The 26,788-nt window shown below is 46.2% G+C and overlaps 1 protein-coding gene across 3 annotated transcripts in view; it reads right to left on the reverse strand.

Annotated features, from left to right (window-relative positions):
- The window catches only part of kif26aa (kinesin family member 26Aa), a 67,881-nt gene that overhangs the window by 26,181 nt on the left and 14,912 nt on the right, over positions 1 to 26,788 (reverse strand). For 2 of the 3 annotated variants that reach the window (XM_076874230.1, XM_076874229.1), the window contains exons 3-6: positions 24,917 to 25,354; positions 16,904 to 17,034; positions 4,613 to 4,805; positions 526 to 708 (exon numbers count right to left, since the gene is read on the reverse strand). In XM_076874230.1, the coding sequence (XP_076730345.1) occupies positions 526 to 708; positions 4,613 to 4,805; positions 16,904 to 17,034; positions 24,917 to 25,354 (945 nt within the window). Of the gene's footprint in view, positions 1 to 525; positions 709 to 4,612; positions 4,806 to 6,334; positions 8,414 to 16,903; positions 17,035 to 24,916; positions 25,355 to 26,788 lie in introns of those variants that run through there. The other variant, XM_004572843.4, reaches the window with a different exon arrangement.

The raw sequence follows: 26,788 nt of genomic DNA on the forward strand, positions 1-26,788 counted from the left end.
TCCAATAAAACTCGTGTTAAACATGAAACCATTATATCACCGATGCAGTCAGGTGTCTAAAAAGAGAGAAGATCTGCAGCCCAGCAGGCACGATGATGCTGAGTGCCATGTTGTTTGCTTGGAGGAGCTGAAAAATTGAACATCATAAACATGTTTTTATGAATCTATCTGCAGGTATATGTCACATCACAGATACAAACATTCAGCACTGACACACACACACACACACACACACACACACACACACACACACACACACACACACACACACACACAGCACTGTCTGCTGCTGTCATTGCTCTTTGTGGGTAAAGAGCATGCTGACACGTTGCTGATGAAGAGCTCAAACCTTCGTGCGTGCCCTGAATTTAGATTTTTATTCAGAAAACTCTGAAAGTTTCACTTTAAACTGTTCATTCTGCGTCACCAGCAGCAGGTCTGTGCAGCTAAATTATCAGCTGTAACGTTACCCACACTAATCCCCGGAAGAAGATATGGTAAAGTTCCTGATGCTGGAGAACTCACCTGGGAGGCGTCCTGCGAGAAGATGGCATCAAAGGTGAAGGTCTTTGGCGCTGAGGCTGAGGACCGTCTCTGGGCTGACGTCTCGCACAGCGTGAGCTGCTTCTTCCTGCCGTCGACCTTCAGGAAGGACATGGACTCCGAGGACTCATCCTGGACCGAGCAGATCCGGACCATGACTCTGACCTGAGGACAGACAGGAAGCATGAAGCACAGAGAAGACTGCTGCGTTCATCAAGTCTCTGGCTGGACAATGGAGTTGCATCATGAAACGTTAAACTAAGCCAGAGGTGCTCAGATAGTGATAGATGGTTGGCCTGAACGTGGCCACGTTTGCTTCACCTGCAGCCGTTCGTTATCTTGGGTACAAGCGTTCAGAGATATTGACACCGAGTTGGAAGGAAACTGTGCTTCTTTGACTTTGTTTAGTTAAACTTTGATTTGATTTTTTCTACCTGCTGTTTAGTTTTGTTTTCCATGTGGTTTTCACTGAGTTTGCGTTAGATCACCTGACTCAGATCACCTGATACACACCATCAACTGTTTGTGCTGAAAGAAGCTCAGAATCAGCCGTAACGCCTCCAGAGACGTCCTGAGCTCTTCTTCAGGTATTCCAGGATGACATTTTAGACTGTAATCAGAGCTGGACTGAGCAGGGAGTCACACTGCTTTCCTGACCTTTGACCTTCAACAGCCCGTGTCCCTCAGCCTTCTAAAGGGTTTTATTGTGCTGTCATAGAGCTGCTGAGCTGGTGGCGAGGAGTTTGAGTTTACAGCCAATAATGAGACGGAGCAGGTTTTAAACATCGAGTCTCTGCGAGCCAGCTCCTCTGTCACCACGGATACAGACAGGAAGCAGCTTGAAAGTCGCCATCTGATCCAGTCACAGCTAATTTTATGTGTTCCAGTCACTCGGCACTAGGGGTGGGTTTTGATTATTGATTATTTTTTTGATTATTGATTTTCAGATTAAAATCAATTCTAGCTTGAATAACGCAATATCGATTCATTAAAATCTTGAATGAATATAAATCTAAATATAAATTTATTATGCCCGAAATGCCAGAATCTCAGGCTATGTCTCTCTCCAACCAAATTTGACTGAACCAGCAGCAAAAGAAGATCCAAACTACGCTTCACATTTCACTTCACATAAACATCGTCATGAATTCTCTCTTTTGCTGTTTTGCTTCCACCACAGTAAAATGACACTTCATGCACAGCTCTCTCTCTCAGTGCACTTCAAAAACACTTTCTCATCTAAAAATCTCTGTTTTCTGCATTATTTTCTTGTTTATTACGCACAAGTCTACTGTTATGTACAGCGCTGTCGGCCGCTGTTTTTCTTTTTTTTTAATTTAACTGACTTCTGACAAGAAAGCCCCATTTCTTTTGTTCAATACTGAAGAAAATTTTCAATATTATGTGATATTGCAAAACACTTAGCTGTGTCTCTAATTAAACCTCTGTAAATTTGCTTTCACTTCAGAAACATCAGGTAATGTTCATGTGTAGATTAATGGTTTTCTTCTGTTTTTGTTTTACTGCAGAATATTTTTAAGGTGGTTATCTGCTATAAAAAGACAGGTCAGGAAATTCTCCTTCATGTTTTTCTGTGTTTTCGCTCTGTTACTTTGACACAAAAGCATTTGCTGTGATGCTTACAGAAATGTCAGTTTTCTTTTTAAAGATATAAAAATATGGATATGTACTGATAAATGATCAGAATTATAATATTTCTGTCTGAGGCAAATTTCCCCAATTCAAATCAAATCGAATCGAATCATGGATCAAATCAAATCGGGACCTTGTGAATCAATTCTAGAAATCAGTGACGATACCCAGCCCTACTCGGCACATTTATGTTCAATCACAAATGTTTTTACAGGATTTTTTCTTCATTTTTTCTTTCACCTGATCAGTAACATCCAAATAAAACCCTAAAACTGAAGCTCCGCCTTCCTGGACAGTCTGTTAGTGCAGATGTATGATGTCATTAAAAATGCTCCAAAAAGCTCCAACAGCACAAACACAGCACAGAGGTCCAGTTTAGCTGAAGCTAAAACCCCTTGTGTCACCTGTCAGTCAGAGAGGCCACACCCCTAATAATTCAAATGCAGCTGTTATACAGGGACACATATTTATAGAGACCAAACAGTTTGTGTATCAGGCTGTAAACATGTGGGCACTGACTTCCTGCTGCCTCTGCTGGACGTCAGAGGAAGTGCATGTTTCAGTGCAGTGTTGCAGAAGCAGGCTGGGTCAGATCCTCGCTGTGATATTTTCAGATTAAAGGTACAGCATCAATAGATAGCAAAGATAGCAAATAGCAAAAATCTGAAGGGCTGCTTTCAAACTGCAGAGCTTCAAACAGAAACAGCTCTGACCTCAGTCTGAACTCAGAGTTTGATATCACTCACGATGAAGTGTTTACACCCAGAATCCAGCTCAGGCTCTCTCGCCCACACAGAGAGCAGCCAGAGGCCATGGTGAGAAGTTTTAAGACATTAAAGAGAATAACTGCAGGTTCAGAGGAATGAATGCAGCGCTGAATGCAAACGAGAGAAGAGACGGCAGTCAGAGTGAATACTTACCTCTGACTCTGCCTGTTTCCAGGAGTTCATCTAATGTCACTAAATTCTTACAAAGTCAAATCAAGAAGCATGTGCAGAGGAGGGATGGTAGAGGATGGAGATGGAGTAGTAGAGAAGGCTCATGGATGAAGAAGTACATGCAGAGGTGGATGCTAGGATAGGAGGAGATGGAGGCAGGTGATCTGTTGTGCAGACCATTAAAGAAAAAGAAGAAGAATACGAGCAGCTTCAGTTTTCTTAATGAGAACTTTGTGTTCAGATCAGAAGGAAAGAAGAAGGAGAAAGATGAAATGATGATCTACATTGTGAGTAGTTTGTAGGTGTTGGCAGTGACTCTGTTAGTTCAGTGTAAGGTGCAGGAGCAGAGATGTATGATCCTCCTAACTTCACCGCGTCTCCTTTAAAATGCTCTTTCATTTCTGTCCTTGCCTCATTAACCGTTGCATTGGCAGGATGCAGATGTGAGCTCCTGCAGCTGCCGGCGGATGGAGATGAAGGAACCTGAGCTGCAGCGAGGAGACATGGAGTCCCTACATGGTGCCTGCAGGGCTCTGAAGCCAGCAGCACACCCTGACCTGTGGGGACCTCACACAGAGCCCACCTGCTGCAGGAGGAATCACCTGACATCTGAATGCCAGCAGAGAGCTTCCTCTTCAGGATTCAGGCACACTTACTGCTGCAGTCACAGCAGCTGGCATAGGAAGAGTTTAGGGGGATGATGAGGGCTTCACATGGACGGAGAGTCATCAAACTCAAACACGTCAGTGAACCATGTATGTCTGCGAGTCTCAGTTCGGTGCTTCTTTGTGTCAGCAGAGATGAGAGAGCACAGAAATGAGGAGCTCACGCTTCAAGCTAATGGTGCGCCAGAGTTACCTGGCTCACCAGTCAGCTGTGTCTGAGAGGTTAGCAAGGACATCGTGTGATTACGGTGATTTGGTGGAGACCTGAGCTCAGACGCTAATCGCTCCGTCCACCAACAGTCTGATAGCCAAGCGTCTGATCTGCACCCAAACGCCAACAAACATTAACCTGTCAGAGACGAGCCTGTCAGCGCCCCCCGATGGGCTGCAGAGCTCATTAAAGCCTCTGAGCTAACGACACTCTTCTTAGAGTAATGCTGGTTACAGGGCTAATCTTCTGGAGAGCAGATGTTTAACCCATTGTTAGAAACATGTGACACAGGCAGTGTGAGCCCAGACTAAGACTACAGCACAGATTCCTGCTGATTGCAGATATCCTGCCGAGGGACGATAACTCCTGAGAGAGAGACTGCCCACCTGCAGCCAGCCCATAGCCACATGAGCGAGGTAAAGCTTCTTCACCAAACCTGAAGAAGTGCAGTTGATTCTTTCTGAGCTCCTTAGAGCTTACAGTGACCTGGTACCCTCCCCTACACCCCCACCGCTGACTTCAAGGCTCGACTCCATCAGCTGAGCAGGTAAAGTCCCAGTAGCTACATCCATCAGATCCAGACTAACACCACACTATCTCACCTTTCCCATCCCCGGCGTGTCCTTGACCTTTGACCCAGCTCGAAGGAGACATGGTGGGATGGCAGGCGGGGAGAGCTGCAAGGCCCCGCTGAAGCCCCCGGTGTAAAGCAGCGGTTCTGGGGACTCGCCGGGCAGGGAGGCGGAGCCGGGCGGGGACTTCTTCCTGCGGGACAGACTGAGCTTGTGAGCCGCCCTGAAGACACAAAACACAGAAACAGAGTCAGAGAGCACCGAGCTGCACCCAAACACACCGTTTAACAGGAAATAAAGAAAACATAAAATAAGATCAGAGAGAGAGAAGAGCTGATCTGAGACTGAGTATTAAGAGATGAGTTTAAGGTCCATGTCAAACACAGGCAGAGAGAGAAGGGAGGAGGAGGAGGAGGCTCAAACTCCCTCCCAGACAGATACTATACTCATTATTGCCTCCAACCACCGGCAGGACTCACTGCCAACGTCACATTTACCAGAGAGAGAGAGAGAGAGTGTCTGTGTGTGACCGTGTGACCGAGGGAGCAGCAGCATCTCCTGGTGCTTTGGAGATAGATGGAGCAAAGGTACAGCAGGACATGCAGAGAAAGAAAGAGGATGAAAACCGTCCCGCTCCCATTAAACTGCGGCGCTGCATCACAACAAGAGAGGAAAGCACTCTGCGAAAGCAGGGCCACCAGCGACAAGGGCCATAAGGAAGGCACCTGTGTTTTGGTCTTGGGTTGTTCCCCACTGCAGAGACCACAGTTGGCGGTCACACAGGTCAACTGATTATCTTATCGAATTGATGCTTTTGCTCTAAAGTTGTTTTTACATTTCAAACCTCTCTCACCCCCAATTTTCACCTCAAGAAAATTCAAAGTAAATACAAAAAAACCTACTCTGATTATTTTATTTGATCCCAGTCATGCAGCTCTCTCTAGGCTCAGCATTAGGATGCTAATGAACTTGCTCCGTGGCTCAGAGTCATTAAAGCATGCTTAATATTCGGTTACTTCACGAAGAAAATGTGAAGCTCGGCAAACATGGTGATGAGGATACCGCCATAGAGGGTGCAGATCGTCCACACATCTGCTCAGGTAAACCTCAACACAGTTTATCTGTTTACGCACTGTGGGAGAGCCTCAGCCTGATCGTTGTGTTTAACCAGGTACGTATTAACCTGTGCTAACCCTCGGCATACCCGACATTCTCTGTGCACGTCACCTAACAGGAACTCATCCGCAGTGATGGCGGTTACGTCCTTCTGCGGCTGACACACTTCTTTAAAGGACTTTTTAATGCTAATGCAGATGTGCTGATGCTCTGACACCATCACCATCCACACCCACCCGTGATCTGAGACATGTGATCTACATTTACACAATTTCACGTGTTAGCTCGAATGATGGTGTTTCAGTGATGTCACTGGGTTAGGGATGACTCCATCTTCTCTGAGTGGATGTCTGACTCCACAGGTGAGCAACCGCAATAGATTGGACAAAGGGTGAAATATGTTTAACAGCCCCTGAAGGAGAAACTGAAGAGACATCAGAGACTCGTTGAAGCTGTTATTTTACACTCTATGCTTCACGCGTCTACAGTATCAATTACATCTGGACTTCATTTATCACCGCGAGCACGTCTCTCCACGTCTCTCGGCTTTTGCCTTCCACAGAACTGTCAGTACCTCAAACATGAAGCTGGACTGAGATGAAATAGGATTTAAAAATCACTATTATTATTACTCACAGTTCCTTCCAATCCATTATCTGCTCAAACTTCTTGATCTTAAAGAGGAACTGGGACCAAGCTTCTTCTCGTCCTCATTCACCATTGTAAAGACCCAGATCTATTCAAACAAAGTGTTAAAACCACAGCTGTAAAGGAGGGACACCCGGGCCGCATCATCGAGGCTGACCTATGAAGCCTTCTCCAGAAAATAGATCCAGTGTCAAACCAAGCGCACCCAGAAATCTACCCATGATGGGCGGACACTCAGCTGATCAAGGAAAAATGCTGATGGTGGTCCATATCCATATAGTCCATTTTCACTGTCTCAGGTTTACCCAGATGTTTATCCAGATGTGTCCTCTTTTAAAGCACTTAAGGTTCTTCTTTTGTTGTCCTTCTGCATTCAGCTGTAAACATCCACGAGTGTAGCGTTTCGTAAATTCTACAGGTAGAACAGGTGCCTCAAAGTCCTCCAAGGTTTCTCTTCATTTTCATGCTCCCAACAAAATGGCTTTTCATCCACCAGTTTGACTTTCCATCCCCCTTGAACTCCAATAAACCGCTCTTTAAAGCGAGAATCATTTTACTTTTGCAACAGGAGAACACTGTCCATGCATCCAGACAATGATGATAACATGATGTCCAACATGGTTTTTCCTAAACTCGCAGAGTTTCTTGGTTCGTCAATCACAGCATCAACAGTGTGTCTGTCCTTTCAGAGGGATTAAACATTTTAACAAGTTCATTTTCATTTTCAACATCTGGTTTTTACCAAATCCATAAAGAAGTTTAGGGGTTGAACCTAAAAGATCTTTAAAACTACCAAAGTGCTGCGGAGGGATCCCAAACTTCTGCTAATCCTAAAGCATTCAGTTGAGTACATCAGACTTATCACCATGTTCAGCTTTCAGCAGATTATTATTCCTACTCACTTCTGTCAAACAATAAAGATTCAGTCTGTCCTTCAATCAAAAATAAGACAGGAAACCAAAAAACCCCTTCAGGTTTTTCATGATTGTTCCCATTTAAGCAATAACTCACATCACATTCATTTCATGCGTGAATGAACATCCTTCTGTCTTTGCTCCCTTCACAGGTCCAAACATATCCTCAAACTCTCCCAACCCCGTCTCGCTGTCATCAATCCAATCATCCTCTGCTGAGTGATGTTCAGGTGATCAGAGTTTTCTCACTGAAGTCCAACAACATGTGCCGAGTTCCTGATCAAAAATACATCTAAAAATATCTGACAGTATTCATCTGTAAACCAGCACCTTGGCATCTCAACACGTTTCCCTCAGTTTGTTCCATATGGCTAAACTCCAAATCTATCTTTCCGTGTTTCGGACAGGAAGTGCAAATCTGATCACGGGACATTTTCATATTGGTTGGAGCAAAGTTCTGCAGAGACTCCTGGAGGATGAGTTCACTTTATTTTATGATTGTTATCAATCCACCTGCGATGGTGTGTACTCCACAAAGCTTTGCATCCCTCCATCCTTCCCTCCGTCCTCACGCCCTGCAGCCAATCTGTAGAACTCGCCTCACTCGGTCCCAAATGAAGAGCCTCAGCCGGCTTTCCTTCCTTCCACTCTTTCCTCGTACTGAATCATTCTTCCATCTTTCTGACCCTGCAGCAACTCATTCTCCACACTCTCACCTTCCTCTCCTTCTTCTTTTACCTTTCCTTCTTCATTATTTCCACCTCTCCTCCTCTCTCCTCTTGTCATCTCTCCTCTCCTACTCTCGCCTTATTTCTTCCTTTTCAAAGCTCCACTTCTTTAATTTCGCCTCCTTTCTTTTCTTCCCTCCTTCTCCCACCTCTCCTGCTCATCTCCTCTCTCTTCTCTCCCGTAGCTCCTCAGTCTGTTCCTGCAGTATCGCAATGCCACTCCTCTCCACCCCTCCCACCTCCCTCCTCCTCCTCCAACTCCAGGAGAGAGAGAGAGGGGTGAAAGGAAGTGGCATCAGCAGAGGAGGAATAAAGGACTGAAATAAGAGGTGGAAATAAACGAGTGAATGAGAGCGGGAGGATTCCTGCCTCTCCCTGCCGTTGTTGCTGGGAAACACTGGCAAAGCTCCAGCCTCCCTCCTTCCTCTTCCTCCCCTCCCTCCGTCCGTGGGTCCGTCTGCCTTGCTCACCTCACCTTCCCTCACTCTCCTCGCTCACCCCCTCTCTCTCTTTTCACTGCCCCGCCTTCTCGGTGTGTCGACACACAGCAGCTGTGAAACCACTGTTCACCCCACCACACGCGCACACACACACACACACACACACACACACACACACACACACACACACACACACACACACACACACACACTTGATATGCTACATGAATACTTCATGAGATGACAGACACCCCCACTGCTGGACTTCAAAGACACTCAGCATGTGTGTATGTGTTCGAGTGAGTGTGTGTAGTGTAACCTCTCTGAGAACCTGCAGGCTGGGTCACTGATATGAAACCACAGACAGACTGAAGGAGAGCAAACAGGAGACTTCAGTCTGTGAGCTGCAATCACTGATCAATCAACACAAATTAATCCATTTCAATAATTAATAAAAAAGTAAATGGTTTTTTTAAGGACTAAGGAAAAAAACCCTTTCAGTTTAATGTGAATGGGATGTCCAGGTGTCCAACACTGCTTCTGTGCACATAGGCAGAATGTGTGTGTGTGTGTGTGTGTGTGTACATGTTTAGACATCATTGTGAGGACATAAAATTGGCATGCTACTATACTTATGGGACAAAGTGAGTGTCGCCACGAGTTTGATGGCATTTTTGAGGCTCAAAATGTAGTTTTAGTGTCAGGCCTAAGGTATTCATTTTTGATGGTTAGGGTAAGTAACTAGGGAAAGTAAAATGTCAATGAGATGTCCTTAATATCGTATGAAAATGAGTTTGTGTGTGTGTGTGTGTGTGTGTGTGTGTGTGTGTGTGTGTGTGTGTGTGTGTTCCTGTCTGGCCATCTTTGTGAGGACCGAAATCTGCATTCTACTATAATTGTGAGAACCAACAGTCACTTGTGAGGACACACACGCCGGTCCTCACAAGTTTGAAGGCCTTTTTGAGGCTCAAAATGTGGTTTAATGTCAGGGTTACAATTAGGTTATGGTTAAGTTTAGGGTAAGGGTTATGGTTAGGCATTGATTTTTAATGGTTAATTAAAGGGCTAGGGAAACCATTGTGTCAATGAAGGTCCTCGCTAAGATGGCTGAACGGGCTTGTGTGTGTGTGTCTGTGTGTGTGTGTGTGTGTGCACTAAAACTCTTTCTCATCAAATCTCATCACAATGTTATGCACACGTGCACGAGGCTTGTTCCAGCTTTATGAACGAACACCTGTGCAGACACACTGGAACTCTTCATTTGCAGGTAAAATGTGTATCTTGCAGAGTATGACATGGAAAAAAAAGCGACGATGAGAGTGAAGGATTGTGGGTATGTAACCATCAGAGAGATGTAATCTCTGGAGCGTGTCCGGGCTCTGCCCCCGGCCTCCTCCTGCTAGGACATGCCTGGAAGACCTCAGCTCCCTCCTTTCGACCCTTCTCTATGGGAAAGGAGTGCTCCCCTCAGCCTCCTGGTAGATCATAGATGTACATGCGGTAAGAGTTTGACAATCCTCAGTAATCGTGGTCACAAAGTCATGTGTCTGCCCAGCGGGATGACAGCAACTCCACACCAGCATTTTATGGCAGAGGGGTAAAAAACCCTCCATAATGTAGCCCAACGGTGGTGACACACCGTTCCGGTCCAAAGCTGGTTGGCTGTTTCCTGAGCAGGAAAGTACACAGAGTTCACTGTCAGAAGTGAACAAATCAGAGCTGAGGAAAGCAGCATGAGGAGCTCGGGTTCATTCAGCGCTGTCTGCAGGAGCTCAGCTGCTCTGAAATTATATTTATCATAACTCCCCTTCAGGTCATCTCAGGCCAGACAAACCTGCCAAAATGTGCCTGACAGCAGTTTTACTGTAGTTCCTACCTGCTGCTGCTCTCTGGGGACACGTTTGAATGCATGCCCAGGAAAACAAGCAACATGTGAGTGGAGAGATGATTATTGATCAGAGGAGGAGCTGGAGAGAGCTGTGTTATTGCTGCAGAGAGCGAGGAGAGGTATCAGAGCCACAGATCCATTTCCAGATCAATTCTCTGAAGCAGACGCCAATCGATAGGAGCAGCCCAAGGCCATCTGTCACAGTTAACCTGCAGGCAGGTAATGATCAGCTGTGGTCTTAGGTTCACTCACTGAACGATTAGACACAATTAAAAGAACCACGTCTGTGAGAGCGTGGAGCTAAAAGCTCAGAGGCTCCACCGCTCACCCTTCATATTTACAGTTTTTTTTTTTATCATTGACTGTTTGGTTTCATCTTCTCTGTCTGTCTCCAGGTGTGCATGTTAGATTGACATCACCTTCTGACCAATCACAATAACACAAAGTGGCTCTGTTTAGACCTGAAAGACCATGAATCACCCCCGACTGCTAATCAGTAACATCCAATCAAAACCCTAAAACTGAAGCTCCACATTCCTGTACACTCTACTACTACAGTAACCTAGTGGCAGCCATATTTTTGGTCACATGATGTCATTAAAATGCCTCAAAAGGCTCAAACACGTTCTAGACCTCCAGTTCAGGTGAAGCTAGCAGCTGCAGCCTGTGTCCACCTGTCAGTCACAGAGGCCACGCCCCTAATAATGCAAACTTTGGGCTTTATTCTAACATAAACAGGTGTCTTATGGTTTTATTATCGTTGTGATCCTGGTACCACCTTCGGTCTGACACATGGTTTGAACACGAGGACGTCCTTCTCAATGTTCTTTGTTCCAGAATCATCTGATGACTCTGTGATCAGACGTCCTCTGAGGCAGATGTTTGTCAGACCCAGGGCCCTGCTGTCAGTGTGTGGGTGCAAGCTCCTTCGGTCCAGCTTCTCCTCAGAGTGCTGCTCCAAACATCATCTCAGCCCTTGTTATCCTGGACAGCCCTCAGCAGCTCCACCTCTGCACCACCAGCTTTTATCTTCCTGCCATACGCCCTGCACTCCAGGCCGCTGAAGTCCGACTGTCTGACAGTGAGAGATAAACTCTGAAGGAATGATGTGACTTTGCTTCATGAGCTCAATCGCTTTGGCCCTTTGCCCAAACTCCCCAGTGGCTTTTTTTGAATTCAGTATGAATCATCAAATATTTGTGTCACGCAGTTATAAATAATACAACTCATAATTCATACCACTTCTCACTATGGCAAGACATAAACCTTGCTTAAACCCAGAGAGGTGCAGCAGTGGCTCATTTGGAAGACGCTCCAGAGAAAACTGAGGTTTCTGTCTTTTATCTGCTGCAGGAACAGGGACAACAGTGGGCAGAGCTTTTGTGATCAACCGTCACAGAATCACAAACAGTCGTGACTCGTGACAGCGATGACTTTAACGGGAATGAAATTGGCACAATCAGGATGGACTGCGGACAGTCTCGTGCACTCCATGTGAACCGCTGAACCACTGTTTGTTTCACACAGTTCACATGTGATGGGACACATGTTGAACCTGCAAAATGTCAGGATGTTCATAAAGTTTATTGACAGTAGAATGCAGAAAATATGATCTTTAATCAAATATGAACTCGTTTTCAATCTGAGGGCAGTGTCATTGTCTTCAACATCAGTCTGTGAGATGAGAGCAGCTGCTGCACTGTGAAACATTTAAAACATGTCAAACGGTTTCTCAATTTAGACATTTGACATGTTTTATAAGCTCTGTTGATAATAAATTATGAAATCTGGAAATCATCACCTTCTGTTTCTTTCAGTTTCACATTCATGATTACATGAGGTTACACAAGGGTAATTCTTCGGCATGAGACAGGAAACTGTGAGGCGGTCTGGACAGGAAGTCCTGGGGTGGGCAGCAGCAGGTACCAACCCTCCGTCACACTCATGTCTGCAGCACGATCGGCTCAGCGAGGCCTTCAGGACTCAGCTCTCTCTGGATGTGGGTCACATTACTCCTCAGCTTTCCACTCTATCAACACACTGCTCTCAAGGTTGAAGGTTTGATTCCCAGCTGAGCCCCAGGGGTGACTCTCTGCTCTGTGTAACCTCCTTACATCACTTCCTCTATCACTCTGTATTCCATGCGTACAGGGATCAGGGACACAGGTCATTTTAAAGTCTCACGTCTGCAGAAAGCTCAGCCTGCCTTAGTTACTGAGTAAAGAGTGTCCTCCTCACAAACATGCAGAGCTATGAAATAAAAGCCTGAGACGATCCATATATCAAAGGCTGATCCGTGTCTCAGAGTGTCTGAGGACTGTGTTACTGCTGATGCCCTCCAACAGGACACGATAACAGAATCTAACCTAAGTGGAAGATGTTTACTTCAATGACTGCAGGAATTCTGGCTGTACTTGCGACTCTTCAGGTCTGGAGTCCCACAGGTGTTAAAGGCAGGTCTGCACACTAGCAAAGAGGACCTGGACAGGTCACCGTCGTCGAGGTGGAGAGAAGTTTAAACTGTCCAGCGTGCAGCGTCAGGTGACCTGTCGCTGGTTAAACCACAAGCTCTACCTATCTGCACTCTGACTCACGAATGTCTTCACGAGGCTCTCCCTGCACAGAGAGCAGCAGAAGTTTGTGCTCCATGTTCACTGACTTTCTCAAAGTCAGCAGCAGCTGTGATTGGGTTTCACTGACACTGGAGCCAGTTAACCAGCAGTCCTTCTCTGGGCAGACTCTGCTGCAGCGCTGCGGCTCTGTTGGGTCTGAGCGGTTTGGGAGAGGCTCTATTCTGGACAGGAAGTCGATAAAAAAAGCTTGGGCCGTGAGCCAGAAATCCACTTTGGGGAACTTGACTCTAATAGTGGGAGTGGGTCTAATCCTCACTTTATTTTGGGGTTTCACTGTGAGTCTAAGCGGCAGGAGGTGTGGCTCTGCTCTGTGCTCCAGGCTCAACGCCGGTCCGAACCTTCGGCCCCGTGTCCACAGTGTCTCCATCACCTCCGACAACACCTCCTCACAGCACAGCAGCATCAGGTGGCCCTGACCGCTGTAAAGATGCTGCATCGGGCTGAGCTAAGCCTACAGCTGTGACTGAGCAGCAGCAGTGAGCAAACAGCGAGTGGGGAGAGCAGCCGGAGGCTCAGGTGTCGTACCTGCAGACGGCGTGGAGTCGACAGTTGGAGGGGATCCCTGCATTAACATAGCTACGTTTTTGATTGGATGTATGTAATAAACACAAACACAAATAAAACACTCTGACAGTGTTTTGTTCGCGCCCTGAACAGCTGGCTAGAAAACATTTCAGATCATTTGTGTGTCCGAACAGGAGGACACACCGCCTCCATTCCCTCTGTGACCCTCAACATCCAGAATGGGTCAGAATACCAGATTTGAGCAGACAGACGGAGTCAAAGCCCCCCTGATGCCGAACACCACCTCTGACAGCTTGGACAGGAGGAAAAGCTGCCAATTAGATTCTGCAAGGAGAGAATCTGAATCTGGAGCACTTTCATTGATCCCTGAGGGAGACGTTCCTACAGCAGCAGGATCTCCGTGTGAATCCACACATGAGGTTCTGCTGTATGAGCTTCCCTCACAGGACAAACACAACTGAAGCCCAGAGAGCTTCATAAGATTCACAGTTTTCCCTGCCGATAAGGACCTCCCTCATAAAGCAGTGTTTTGGTTTGTTCACAGTGACCCAGGTTTTCTGTGAATTAACAGAAGCGTGAGCGTGTTTTATCGTTACAGTCTGAGCTACATTGGCTGTAATGTTTATTTCGTACAGTTTACATACAGAGAGTCGTGATGACTCACTGAGCCAGGGGCGGATCTAGAAGGGTGGCATGGGGTGGCAAGTGCCACCCTAAAATGATCCCTTGCCACCCCAAGTGCCACCCCAGTTTTGCATATGACGGTGTTGTTTATTAAAATAAGATAGCATTAACAATTTTTATCGTAGTTACAGTCAACAGTGAATATAAATGCTAAAACTGAATATATTGGATAGTGTCCCCCCCTTGCACCATTAACAAATAGTTCAGCCCATAGCAGAACTGTCTTTTTTCTTGTTTTCAGTAGCAATTCATGCTTATGATTGTGCCAGAGCACATTTTGAACAACACCATGGGAATTTCGGATTTTACTCAGGTGGTTGGATGCTACACTCTGGAAATGGAAGGAAGGTGAGTGTTATTAACCCTCTGTGGTCCACGCTGCACCTCCAAATCATATGACTATTTTAAGCTGACATAGCAACAAGCTGCGGCCAAGCTGAGTCAGCCCACATTGAAAGTTAGGACTTCAAAGTTTTTACATTTTAATTACGGGCCAGTAAATCCTGTCATGGTCCTGGGTCGGTGACACAGCGCTTTTAGTTTATTATCATTTTCTAGTTTATTATGATGATGATGATGATTATTATTATTGTTTGAGTTCTATGTGTTATATTCGGTTTGCCTTTGAGTCTGCGTCTGTGTCTCTGTCTGTCTATGGTGTCAACCCGTCTGTGAAGCAGTCTGTTTAGTTCTGTGTCTTGTTTGGTTCCCCGTGTTTGAGTTTCCTAGTTTATTGTGAAGGTCTCTGTCTGATGTGAGTGTGATCAGTTTACGTTTCCCCTGTCCCGTCAGCTCCGATTCCTCCCAGCTGTGTTGCCTTCCTGTCTCTCATCCCCTGATTACTGGTGTGTGTATTTAAGCCCTGTGTGTTCTCCTGCCTGTTGCCGGTTCGTCTGTGTTACTCGGTGTCCTGCTCGTCGTCTGCCTCTCTGCCTCTCATCCCCTTGTCGTATGCTCCCAGGTCTGTTATTTTAGTTCTCCCAGTTTAGATGTTTTCAGTTATTTGTCATGCCCCCACTGCTTGTTTGCCACTACACCTTGTAAATAAACTTCACTAGCGTTTTCATCCACTGCTTGCATCTTGGGTCCTCCTTCCTCCACACCACACGGCTCGCCTTCCCAGCCGTGACAAATCCAGAGTTATGATAATATATATAAGCCATGCTTTTTTCTAAATACTGTCATCACGTATTTGTGTGTGTGTGTTTTAAGCATTTTCTAAGGACAGCGCAAAAACAGTAAAGAAAGGAAAAAAAGCCACCACTTTCCTATCGGTGGAAAAATGTACCATGTCGACCAATTAAAAAAAAAGTCAACATGTGGGATTTAGTTGTTTAGGAAGAGGGGAGAGTTTTGGGAATGACGGTAACGGCAGCGAGACAGAGCGAATGAGTGAGAGAGAGAGAGAGAGAGAGAGAGAGTTTTTAGATGTGGGAGATTTGTGACGTTTAGTGTGGAGTGTTTACTTGGTGTGTTGTGTTGTCTTGTGTAGCTGTTCTGTTGTGTAGTCGTTTTATTTTGTGTGTCACTGAGGGCACTAATGAATGTCACTAAGGCACATTTGCAATGTAAACACTGTCACTAAGTAGAAAACCAGCGGAGTGGTACACATCCTGTTGTCAGGCCTGCAGGTTTATCCCTGTGCTGTTTTTTTTTTACTGGCACACATCATTTGCGGGGCATCTTATTGCAACACCTGATTGTTCTCTCATTTTAGTTTTAGTAATATTTTTAAATGGTTGTACAAAATGAAAAAAACAGCATGTGCATTGGCTGCATTTTTAGATAAATAGTTGTATATGTTTAGAAAATGTACAATTTATATTTTCATTTCAAGTTATAAAAATTTACTCAACATGTCTGTGGTTTTCTTTTTTACAGTAAAAAATACTACTAGGATTTAAGTTCTTTGTGTGATTTCAGATCAGTAATAGTACTATTAATAGTAATAGTAGTACTAATGCAGCATGTCAGTGAAAAAACAACTAAATTCAGTTGAGCTGAAAAGAATGATACCAAAAAGGCAAGGGGAAAAAAAAAAGAAACAATTTGAGGGTGAAATACAAACGTAAACTCAAAAGGAGTCAAAAATGGCCGATTGTATTTCAGACGTCAGTGGGTGAATCCAACAAATCATGAAGAATTAGGTTTAAATTTTTGTTCATGAAAGTGCAGATTTCTGACATTTTGTGTAATTTAAGCTGTAACAATGTGATTGTTTTCTAACAAAAAACAATGTGAAACTCAAGTTAGGCTTGTGTTTGTAAATGAACCGCCCCATGTTGTGTAGCTTTCTGGATTTTATACTTGTTGGGCTACATATTTATTTATTATACAGGCTATACAGTACATAACATCAAAACTCACATGGTTTATGTAACTAAAGTGTGTAATTATGTGGGCTACAGACAAAAATTAAGTTATAGACTATATTTATATGAAAAACATGTATACTTACTGCATTTGAATCATTTTAACCATATGTAACCACCTGCATATGCGTTTGGGGGGGGGGCTTTGATTTTGCCACCCCATTTGATTTCTTTGCCACCCTCATGCCAGCCTAAGAAAATTTCTCTAGATCCGCCCCTGCACTGAGCTCACAGACTTCATCCAGTCAGACCACAGGAGTCGCCCCTTGCTGGCCAGAATGCAGGTCTAAAGCACGTTAGTATTGGTTAGTCACACTGATCTATGTGCAGCATGTGCTGCTTTGCGTCTCTCTGTCGTGTTGCGTTCACTGACCTGATCAAGAAGGCGGCAGCGGCAGACGGTGGCTGGCTGGTTTGGGTGCTGACGCTGTGGGCTGCTGGTTTAACGGGAACGTTCTGGGCTGTACCCGTCACAGTCAGATGACCTCCATCTGCAGTCAGACCCTGACAGATGAGACAAATATCAGGTCTTAAGCCAAAACATGAAATCCAGCATCAGTCTCCTTTTGATGTTTGTTCTGTTCTTAAATCGTTTATTTTTTAATAAAACTCATCACATTTTTCATAATTTACATAATTAATAAAAGCAGACAGTCTCCTTCAGACTGACACCACCTCACAGAGGATCCCGATGCCATCAGACGCCGTCAATGCTGCACCTTTAGAGAAACATCTGTACTCAGACTTTGATATTTATGTTTAAATATATTTTTGTAGCAGTATAATATTTATAGTAAATAATGCCGATATCCCAGTATTATTTTTATTCAGAGGTCAGACTTCCCCCAACGCTCTTTATTTATCAGAAATTGCAGATGAACGCCGTTAGCTCCTGGCTTCATCAGCAGCAGGAGGAGGCAGCTCTGGATGAGGAGATCATTAGTTAATTACCTCAGGTCGTTAGCCTGATCGTTGCCATCCAGACTTCCTGTTCTGCTCAAACATGGCTGCTTCAACCACTGAAGGCTTTTTCCGGTTTACCGTGGCTAATGGCTAGTCCTACTGGGCTAATGACCGGTCAGCTGGTCTGCTGCTATAATTACATTTCATCATACAGAGCAGCTTGTTTTGTCCTTTTGTGCTTTCATTCCAGGATAATGGAGCCACAGATGAGTGTGATCTCAGAAACGTCCAGCTATTTGCAGCTGCAGTAGCACAGCTCCTGTCTCTGGCCTCAGATCCGTGGCCTAGTTATGGTGAATTACCGCAGTTACAGGAAGTGGCACACTGGGGCAGATCCACTCTTCAGCTGTGTGACCGCAACACGCTCGGCTGGCTAACAGGATTACACAGAGAGCCGGCAACGGGATAAGCCAGCGCCAAAACGCCATCCTGAGTGAGACCAATCAAACACGAGGGCCACAGAGCACGCTGCGATTACCGCCTCACGGCTGTGCAGTGATGGTTTCCATCCAAGTTTGGAAGAGGAACAGACACGGCGAAGGTTTAAAACATCAGAGCAAAGAAAACATGCTCTGTGACCTTTCACCTTCTGCTTATGTCATCACTGTCATCATGTCACACCTGTGTGAAGGTTTAATGAGTGAATTATTGTAACTGTGCTGAACTTGACCTTTGACCTGTGGGATATGACTGGCTCTGAGGCATGTTGTGTGGTCAGGTGTGTATGTGGCTGAGCAGGATAAATCCATAAAATCATGTGACACTCGTTTTCATCATCTTCACCTCAGCTCTGACTCTGTTTCTCTTTCTCTGCGTCACCAAGTCAATGTTCACCCTTTCACAATAAAAGCCATGTCTATTAAATAACACCTACTGAAAAGCAGCCACTGAAATGCAGTGTCAAGGACATGACATCATCACAACCTCTCCTCACACTGTGATCGGCGGCCATGTTTACTCCTGCCCAGGCGTAAGTCTGAATGCCAATCATGGAGCTGAGATAATCCTGAATATGATTGTCTGAGTTATTATACAAGAATCCATGAAACAAACGATCCAGGTCTGAGGAGGTGCATTGTGTCAACAGTGGGACTGTGAGGACGTATCCCCATGGATGATGACGACCTCTGCGAATCGTGAATCTCAGAACGATCATATCACTGCTGTAGGAGAAGGAGTAAAACGGAGCTGGTGGAGGATCAGAGGCTGCCACGATTAAACTCAGCATGCTGATGGCAAATAATGAGGCCCATGATGAAGACCTGGCTTCCTACAGCGCTTTGAGAGTTTTTAGTCCCGCTGCCGTCATCACGCTGTCACAACTGCTCCATCAAACACCTGAGACTAACTTTGTCTTTTTCCAAAGGTTGCTGCTGAAGGTTGGGAACACCGGAGAAACTGGAAATTTCAGTCTGTTATAACTGCAGCTGACACACACACACACACACAAAGAGTTGTAGCCTGACTTTACAGCTGCATTAGAATCATGTGCAGTGTTGGAGTCAAATTGTTAAATGTCGTCATTGTGTTACTTAAATTTGTAAGTCTTAGTTCAAACTTATGAAACGCCAGGACTGCCATAATGAATTAATTAAATACACCATTAAATAATTAATTAAATGTGGCAATAATTAATTAAAGTGGGAAATAATTAATTAATTAAATATTTTTGATGCATTGAATTAATTAATTATTGCAACATTTAATTATTTATTTAACATTTTAATTAATTATTGCCACATTTAAATAATTATTTAATGGTGTATTTAATTAATTCATTTTGGCACAGTTGACTCCTTCAGGTCTCACCATGAAATAATTTTATCTGTCAACCTCATCCATCCAACCCAGGAGGCGGGGTTAACGCTGATCGAGTCAGAACCATTGCTTTGGCCTTGTGGCCATTGTTTTTAGCACACAACAACCGACATGTTAAAACTAACAGAACTGAACTTTGAAAAACCTTGTTTGTGTGTCATCAAATACCGTTTTAATATTTTTTAGCCGAGAATGTAGTGGTTTAATCTTCAGATGTGTGGTTGGTTTGTCAAGATAGAGCCTCTTTGCAAAAGCCCTTTGATGATTTCGGAGATGTCTGCCCAGCCCAGTCTCATGGCAAAGGGTGGGATAGACCCGCTTGCCTCGCAAGCAATTGAGCTGTTATTACCGCCAACAAAATGCAGGTCCTGGTACACAGCTGCCATAACCCCCGCAGTACACTGACTTCATTTACTGAGGTTATATTTATTGGGTTTTTATTTCCTGATGTTCGTATGTGTCATACCTGTTTCAATTCTACATTAAAAACATGTTTAAGGAGGAGAGAGAGCAAATAAATCCGATTAACATCAGATGTTTGGGTTTTTGTTCAATAATGAGCATGACCTGCATATAAACGCATAAAAGAAATAACGTTGGTGTTTCCGTCATGTAGTAACTGCTAGGTTTAACTGTACAAAGGTTGTTCGACACTATGAAACACATACAGACTCCATGATGTTCAGCTAATATTTTTATTGTGAATATTAATCATGAGGGTAAACGGCCCTGTACATCACGGAGCGAGGTCAGCATGTCCACGATATCTTCAGCTTGTGGTGGACCACAGGTGTGTTCCTGTGTTTTGTGGCGCGATATGCGCAGTTGATGTTGGACATGAATAAAGAAGAAGTAAGAACTGGGAGTTCTGTGTCATTGATGCTTACCTCCACATTGGTGACCCCTGATTCGGGCTAATGTAGTGACCTCCGGGGATGCAGCCATGGAGCGCCTTGGCATTGTAGAGCGTTCGAACAGTGCATGGGCCTCTCCGCTTCACATGGTGCCCAAATCGGACGGTCAGTGGCGACCATGCGGAGATTTCCGCCGTTTAAATAATGCCACGGAGAATGACCGTTACCCCATCCCCCACATTCAGGATTTTTCTGCCCATCTCGCCGGAACATTGATTTTTTCTAAAATTGACTTGGTGCGGGGGTATCACCAAGTTCCTGTGCGCGCCGAAGACGTTCCTAAACCTGCTGTCATTACCCCCTTCGGCTTGTTCGAGTTTTTGCGCATGCCGTTTGGCCTGAAAGGTGCTGCCCAGACCTTTCAGCGGCTGATGGACTCCGTTTTGCGTGGACTGCCGTTCGGTTTTTTTTTTTATCTGGATGATATATTGGTGGCCAGCTGCTCAGCGAGCCAGCACGAGTCCCATCTGCGCCAGGTTTTCCAGCGTTTGGCAGCGCACGGCCTGATCATCAACCCTTCCAACTGCCAGTTTGGGTTGCCTGTTCTGGATTTCATCGGGCACCGCATTTCCGCTGAAGGTGTGCTTCCGTTGCCCAACAGAGTCCAGGCCGTTTCGACTTTTCCGCGTCCCACGTCGGTTAAAGCGTTGCAGGAGTTCTTGGGGATGATAAATTTTTACAACCGCTTTTCTCCCCAGAGCTGCCCACCTGCTACAGCCACTCTATGCTGCCTTAAAAGGTAAAACAGCCAAAGATCCGGTTGACTGGCTGCCGGAACGCATCCAGGTGTTGTCTGCGCTGGCTGACGCCACCCTGCTGGCCCACCAGCTTCCGTCGGCGGAGATCGCGTTGACCACCGACGCGTCCGACGTGGCAGTGGGTGGGGTGTTGGAACAGCGGGTTTCAGGTCTCTGGCAACCGCTCGCCTTTTTCAGTCGTACGCTCCGGGATGCTGAACGCAAGTACAGTGTTTTTGACAGGGAGTTGCTGGCCCTGCACCTCGCGACACGACATTTTTGTTTTTTCCTCGAGGGTCGCAACTTTACTGCGTACGTTGACCACAAACTTTTGACGTTTGCGATGTCCAAGGTCTCTGACCCATGGAGCGCACGCCAGCAGCGCCAGTTGGTGGCCATTTCAGAGTTTACCACAGACATTCAGCATGTGGCTGGTAAGTCCAATCACGTCGCTGATTGTCTCTCACGTGTGTTGGTTTCTCCGGTGTATGTCGGCGTCGACTACGCTGCCATGGCCGCTGAGCAACGTGCTGACCCAGACGTCCTTGCCCTTCAGTCAACAAAAACGGGCCTCGTGCTGGAGTACACCCCGGTGTGGGACGCGGTCCGCACCTTCTTTGCGACGTTTCCACCGGCCGCCCCCGCCCGGTGGTTCCCCTTTTGTGGCGTCGTCGTGTTTTTGACTCGGTGCATGCCCTCTCTCATCCCGGCGTCCGGGCCTCGGTCAAGCTGGTCAGCGCCAGGTTTGTTTGGCCGGGCCTTTGCAAGACGGTGAAAGAATGGGCGGCGGTTTGTATCCCATGCCAACGCTCGAAAATCCACCGGCACACACAGTCACCCCTCGAACCTTTCCGTGTCCCGGGTAGGCGTTTCGATCACGTTCATGTGGGCCTGGTTGGTCCCTTGCCGCAGTCACAGGGTTTCACGCACCTTTTGACTGTGGTGGACCGCACGACCAGGTGGCAGGAGGCGGTACCCTTGGCGTCCACGACAGCGGTGACGGTGGCCAGGGCTTTTTTGTCAACGTGGGTTTTGCGTTTCGGTCCCCCCTGCTAACATTACCTCGGACAGGGGCCCCCAGTTTGTTTCTGAGCTTTGGTCTGCTATGGCTGACGGCCTGGGGGTCAAGGTCCACCGCATCACAGCATACCACCCGCAAGCTAACGGGATGTGCAAACGGTTTCACCGGTCACTTAAGGCCGCGCTCCGGGCTTCCTTAACAAGTGGCGACTGGGTCGACCGTCTTCCATGGGTTTTGCTGGGATTGCGTAGCGCGGTTAAAGAAGACCTCGGGGTTTTCCCGGCTGAACTGGTCCTCGGCCAGCCTCTCCGGGTCCCTGGGGAATTCTTACCTGATAGCCCTCCCCCATGTTTCGATACCTCTTTGTTGCCTTTTCGCCCCCCCAAGAGACTCATTTCCTGTTCCTGGTCCTGTGCACCACTGCCTGCCTGACACTTTTGTTCCGAGTTCGTTGGACTCTGCTCCTTTCGTTTTCGTCAGGCACGATGCCCATAGGACTCCGCTGCGTCCACCATATGACGGGCCATACAGAGTTCTTAAACCAAGCAACAAACATTTCATTTTGGACTTTGGCGGTAGGCAGGAGGTTGTCTCTGTTGACAGACTTAAGCCTGCACATGTTATGCAAGAGGATCAGGTGGTCCCGGCCCAGACCCCTCGCCGCGGCCGCCCACCTGTCACCGGGCTGATGGATTCTGTTTTTTCCCCCAGGAGCGACCCAAAATCAACGGAGTCCGACTCGTCTGCAGCTTTTTCTGACCGCCAGTGCCAGCCTCGCTCCCGGACTGGGTTGCCCTCTGTCAGTTCCCCACCCCCCGGTTCAGCCGTTCCGGCCGTTTGCTTAAGCCCCGGGTCCTGGACTAGTTCTGCTGGGTGTTCGGGGGGCATGTGTGGTGGACCACTAGAGGGCTCCACTCACACCCAGTGTATAGGAAGTGTGTTCCTGTGTTTTGTGGCGCGATATGCGCAGTTGATGTTGGACACGAATAAAGAAGGAGTGAGAACTGAGAGCTCTGTGTCGTTGATGCTTACCTCCACAAGCTCTCTGAGTTAACCCAGCGTTTCCCAGCTGACTAATCTAACGGTCATCTACGAATAATTCACGGGTCATATCAATATGATTTAACAGAAAATCATCCTTATTACTGCCCACTATTCCAGAGACGTGAAAATCTACAGCATAAAGAACAAAAAAATATAGCAGTCTAACGCAACACTGTAACAGAGATGAGCGCGTCAGTTTGTCACAGATCAAAGTGAAATGAAAGTGATTGGTTGAACAGGTGTTCGTGATCTGTGTTTTCTGCATTTTCATCAGCGTAAGAGACTCAGCAGCAGATTAGAATAACATTTGTACATTTAACAAATCACCAAATTAATACACAGAAGAAACTATCAAACCTGTTCTGACAATTTGAGTTTGTATTCCCTCAGCTGCAGACTCGCTGCTGTTTAAATGTTTGAGAGAGAAGATTAGATATAAAAAAAAAAACGTCAAACATAGACTCAGTCTGAGTTCACATTTGATATTAGGCTAGGACGTATAGTGGCTGTGCCCTGTTTTAAGATCATATATGTAAAATTGTTGTCTGACCTCCGTCGATCCAGCCGCTCAGAGTCCGTGGTTACCATGGTTACTGCATAAGTAGCTGTAATTTAAACAGCTGGCATTTTAAAACTTTACACCACCACCATTACTGCCTGTGATTTGAAATGCATTCTGGGATACCTGGTTTCCCCAAGTCCATCGATTATCTAGGATCGACCTGTCTTGACTTACTTTGCACAGCAACCAATCAAATGTTAGAGAAGCTGCAGTGGCAACCCCGCCCACTTAGTTTGATGGGTGAGGCTGACAGATAAAATTATTTCAAAGTGAGACATGAATGGGACAATAGTGCCATAATGAATTAAATAAATAAATCGGTAAATAATTAATTAAAACTGTCAATAATTATTTAAATGTGTTATTAATTAATTAAAACAGTCAATAATTAATTAAAGGTGTCATAAATATTTATTAAATTAATTATTTCTCATTTTAATTAATTATTTAATGGTCTATTTAATTAATTCATTATGTCAGTCCTGGCGTTCCCTACAAACTATAGGATCAATGACATTCTTTTGTTTCTGTTGACATGCCCAGCCTGTTGAACGGTGGGGGAGGCTATAGTGTTTTATTATGAGACATCCTATGTGAGGGTTCTGTTTTCTTGTTTAGTAAGCTTCCTGCTTTTATGACCCTTTTGTGGGCAGGAGGTCACACAAACGCACCCCCAAACACAAACACACACACTCACATGCATACACACACACACATTCTCGCACATGCATATACACACACACATACACACATGTGCTTACACGTGCACACACATACACACATAGTACCTTATCTTTTAGAACCATAGGGGGGGTATTAGGGTGGTGCTTGTGTGTACTGTAACTGTTTGTGTGTAACAGAATAAAAGGCGGCAGGGGAAGCTGGTTCTTTGGACTCGTTTGACACCGAGGGCAGAGGACCGAGGGCAGAGGACTGCTGCCGTCTGGCTCCCTTTGCTAGCAAGTGAAATTGATCGATCGCTGATTGTCTTGCTTCCTTGCTTCGTTAATAGGAATACGTTTCTAAACCAGCGGGGCCTGTGGAAGCGCAGACCCAACATGCAGAAAAAAATGTGAGGCTGAAGCTTCTGGTTTCTGAGTACAGGTGTGCACGTGTGTACAGGTGTGCACAGGTGTGTGTGTTTACAGTTGTGCACAAGTGAGTACAGGTGGAGCCATACTGAGCAAACTGGTGTGAGATAACTGAACAGTTCATATGGAGACCAGCAGAGAGCGCACGTTTGGAGAAAATACAATCCTGACCCAGGTGACCCCTGACCCTTGACATCTGTGGTTCTCCTGAACAACTAGCTAAATAGGGTGCTTACCGCACTGTTTCGAAGCTCAGGTGTGCAGCAGGAGACCCTCCACACCCCCTCCAGGTTCTGAGCTGGGTTCAGGGGAAGGGGCGTTACTGTGGCGAGCCCTTTAGCTCCGCCCCCACCGAGGTAGGTGCTCTGCACTATGCTCGATCTCCATGGGGCTCCTCCCTCCTGCTGCTGCTCCTCGTGCTTCCACCTCTGCTGCTTCACTGGGAGCTCGTTGCAGACCCAGCTGCTCTCTGAGATTGGGGCAGCGCTGGGAGTGGCAGGGCGTGGTGCCATCTCCCCGCTGATGCCCAGAGCCCGCTGCAGAGCGAGTTGCCTCAGTTGCTGGAAGGAGGCACCGCATACATCACAGTGGGCTTCGATAGAAGTATGGCGAACACGGCGAGGCAACTGGAGACGCTGGAGCTTATTAAAGAGGAAGGAGGCATAGGCCAGATCCTGGAAGAGGTGAAGAGAGAGAGGACAGTCATGTGGAAGGTTGGACAAAATAACAGGAACACCAAAATCCAGTTACTGACACAGCTGAGGACCATGAAGAATTAAAGCTGGCAGAAATAATCTCAAAATAAGTTAGCTCACTGCTGGTACAGCTGGACGACAACATGAATCAACAACCAAAAACTGTCAGAGCAGCAAGCTTGGAAAACCACACACACACACACACACACACACACACACACACACACACACACACACACACACACACACACACACACATCTGGTATTCATATCTTGTGGGGACATCTAATTGACATTTTGCTTTTCCCTAACCGCTTACCCTAAACCAGTCTTTCTCAAAGAGTGGTACGGCACACAGGCTGTCTCTGGTGCTATGCGGAAAATCTCAATTTTCTTTAAAGATTAAATAATATACTATTGTGGAGGTATGCAAAGACGACACGAGAGTTCCTGAGGCTTTTCCGGGAGGCGGAGTCAACCAGAAAATGTGTCACTGAGCGTCAGTCCTCTATAAAGAGTAGCCCTTCCTTATCGCCAGCGGTCGTGGCCGCTACGGAGCGCTGGTGGGAGAATTGGTAGGGCTGCGGGAGATGCCGCCAGTGAATCGGAACCCTTGATGCCAAAGCTCCTGGTAGCCAGGAGAATGCGATCCGCTTCTTCTGCAAGTGAGTGGTAATCCTTCGCGACCAGCAGCAGGTAGTTGGGGAGGCACCTATCGTAGGAAGACATGAGTGAAGAGGAATCCGCCGTCATCCGTTCCTAACAAGGACAGCGTGCCCTCCATAAGCTTGAGTGCGGTACCATCACCCAGGCCCGAGAGAGAGAGGAGTTTCTCAGCCACTCTGCATCAGAGAGGGAGTAGCGCCAAAGCAGCAGTGCCTTGAGAGCGGTGTATTTCCCTTGGGTGGGGGGATCCCGGAGGAGGGTCATCACACGGCGGGTGGACAGCTGATCCAGCAAGGCCACCACATGATGGTATTTTGTGTCGTCGGCTGAAATGCCACGAAGAGCAAACTGAGTTTCAAAGTGCACGAACCATGAAGTAGGGTCGTGATGCCAAAAATCCGGCATCTTATCCGCCACAGCAAAAATTAAAATGTATCATACAGTGGGGCAAAAAAGTATTTAGTCAGCCACCGATTGTGCAAGTTCCCCCACTTAAAATGATGACAGAGGTCAGTAATTTGCACCAGAGGTACACTTCAACTGTGAGAGACAGAATGTGAAAAAAAAATCCATGAATCCACATGGTAGGATTTGTAAAGAATTTATTCGTAAATTAGGGTGGAAAATAAGTATTTGGTCACCTCAAACAAGGAAAATCTCTGGCTCTCACAGACCTGTAACGTCTTCTGTAAGAAGCTTTTCTGTCCCCCACTCGTTACCTGTATGAATGGCACCTGTTTGAACTCA

The sequence above is a fragment of the Maylandia zebra genome, linkage group LG15, assembly GCF_041146795.1.
Source record: "Maylandia zebra isolate NMK-2024a linkage group LG15, Mzebra_GT3a, whole genome shotgun sequence".
Classification (NCBI taxonomy): domain Eukaryota; kingdom Metazoa; phylum Chordata; class Actinopteri; order Cichliformes; family Cichlidae; genus Maylandia; species Maylandia zebra.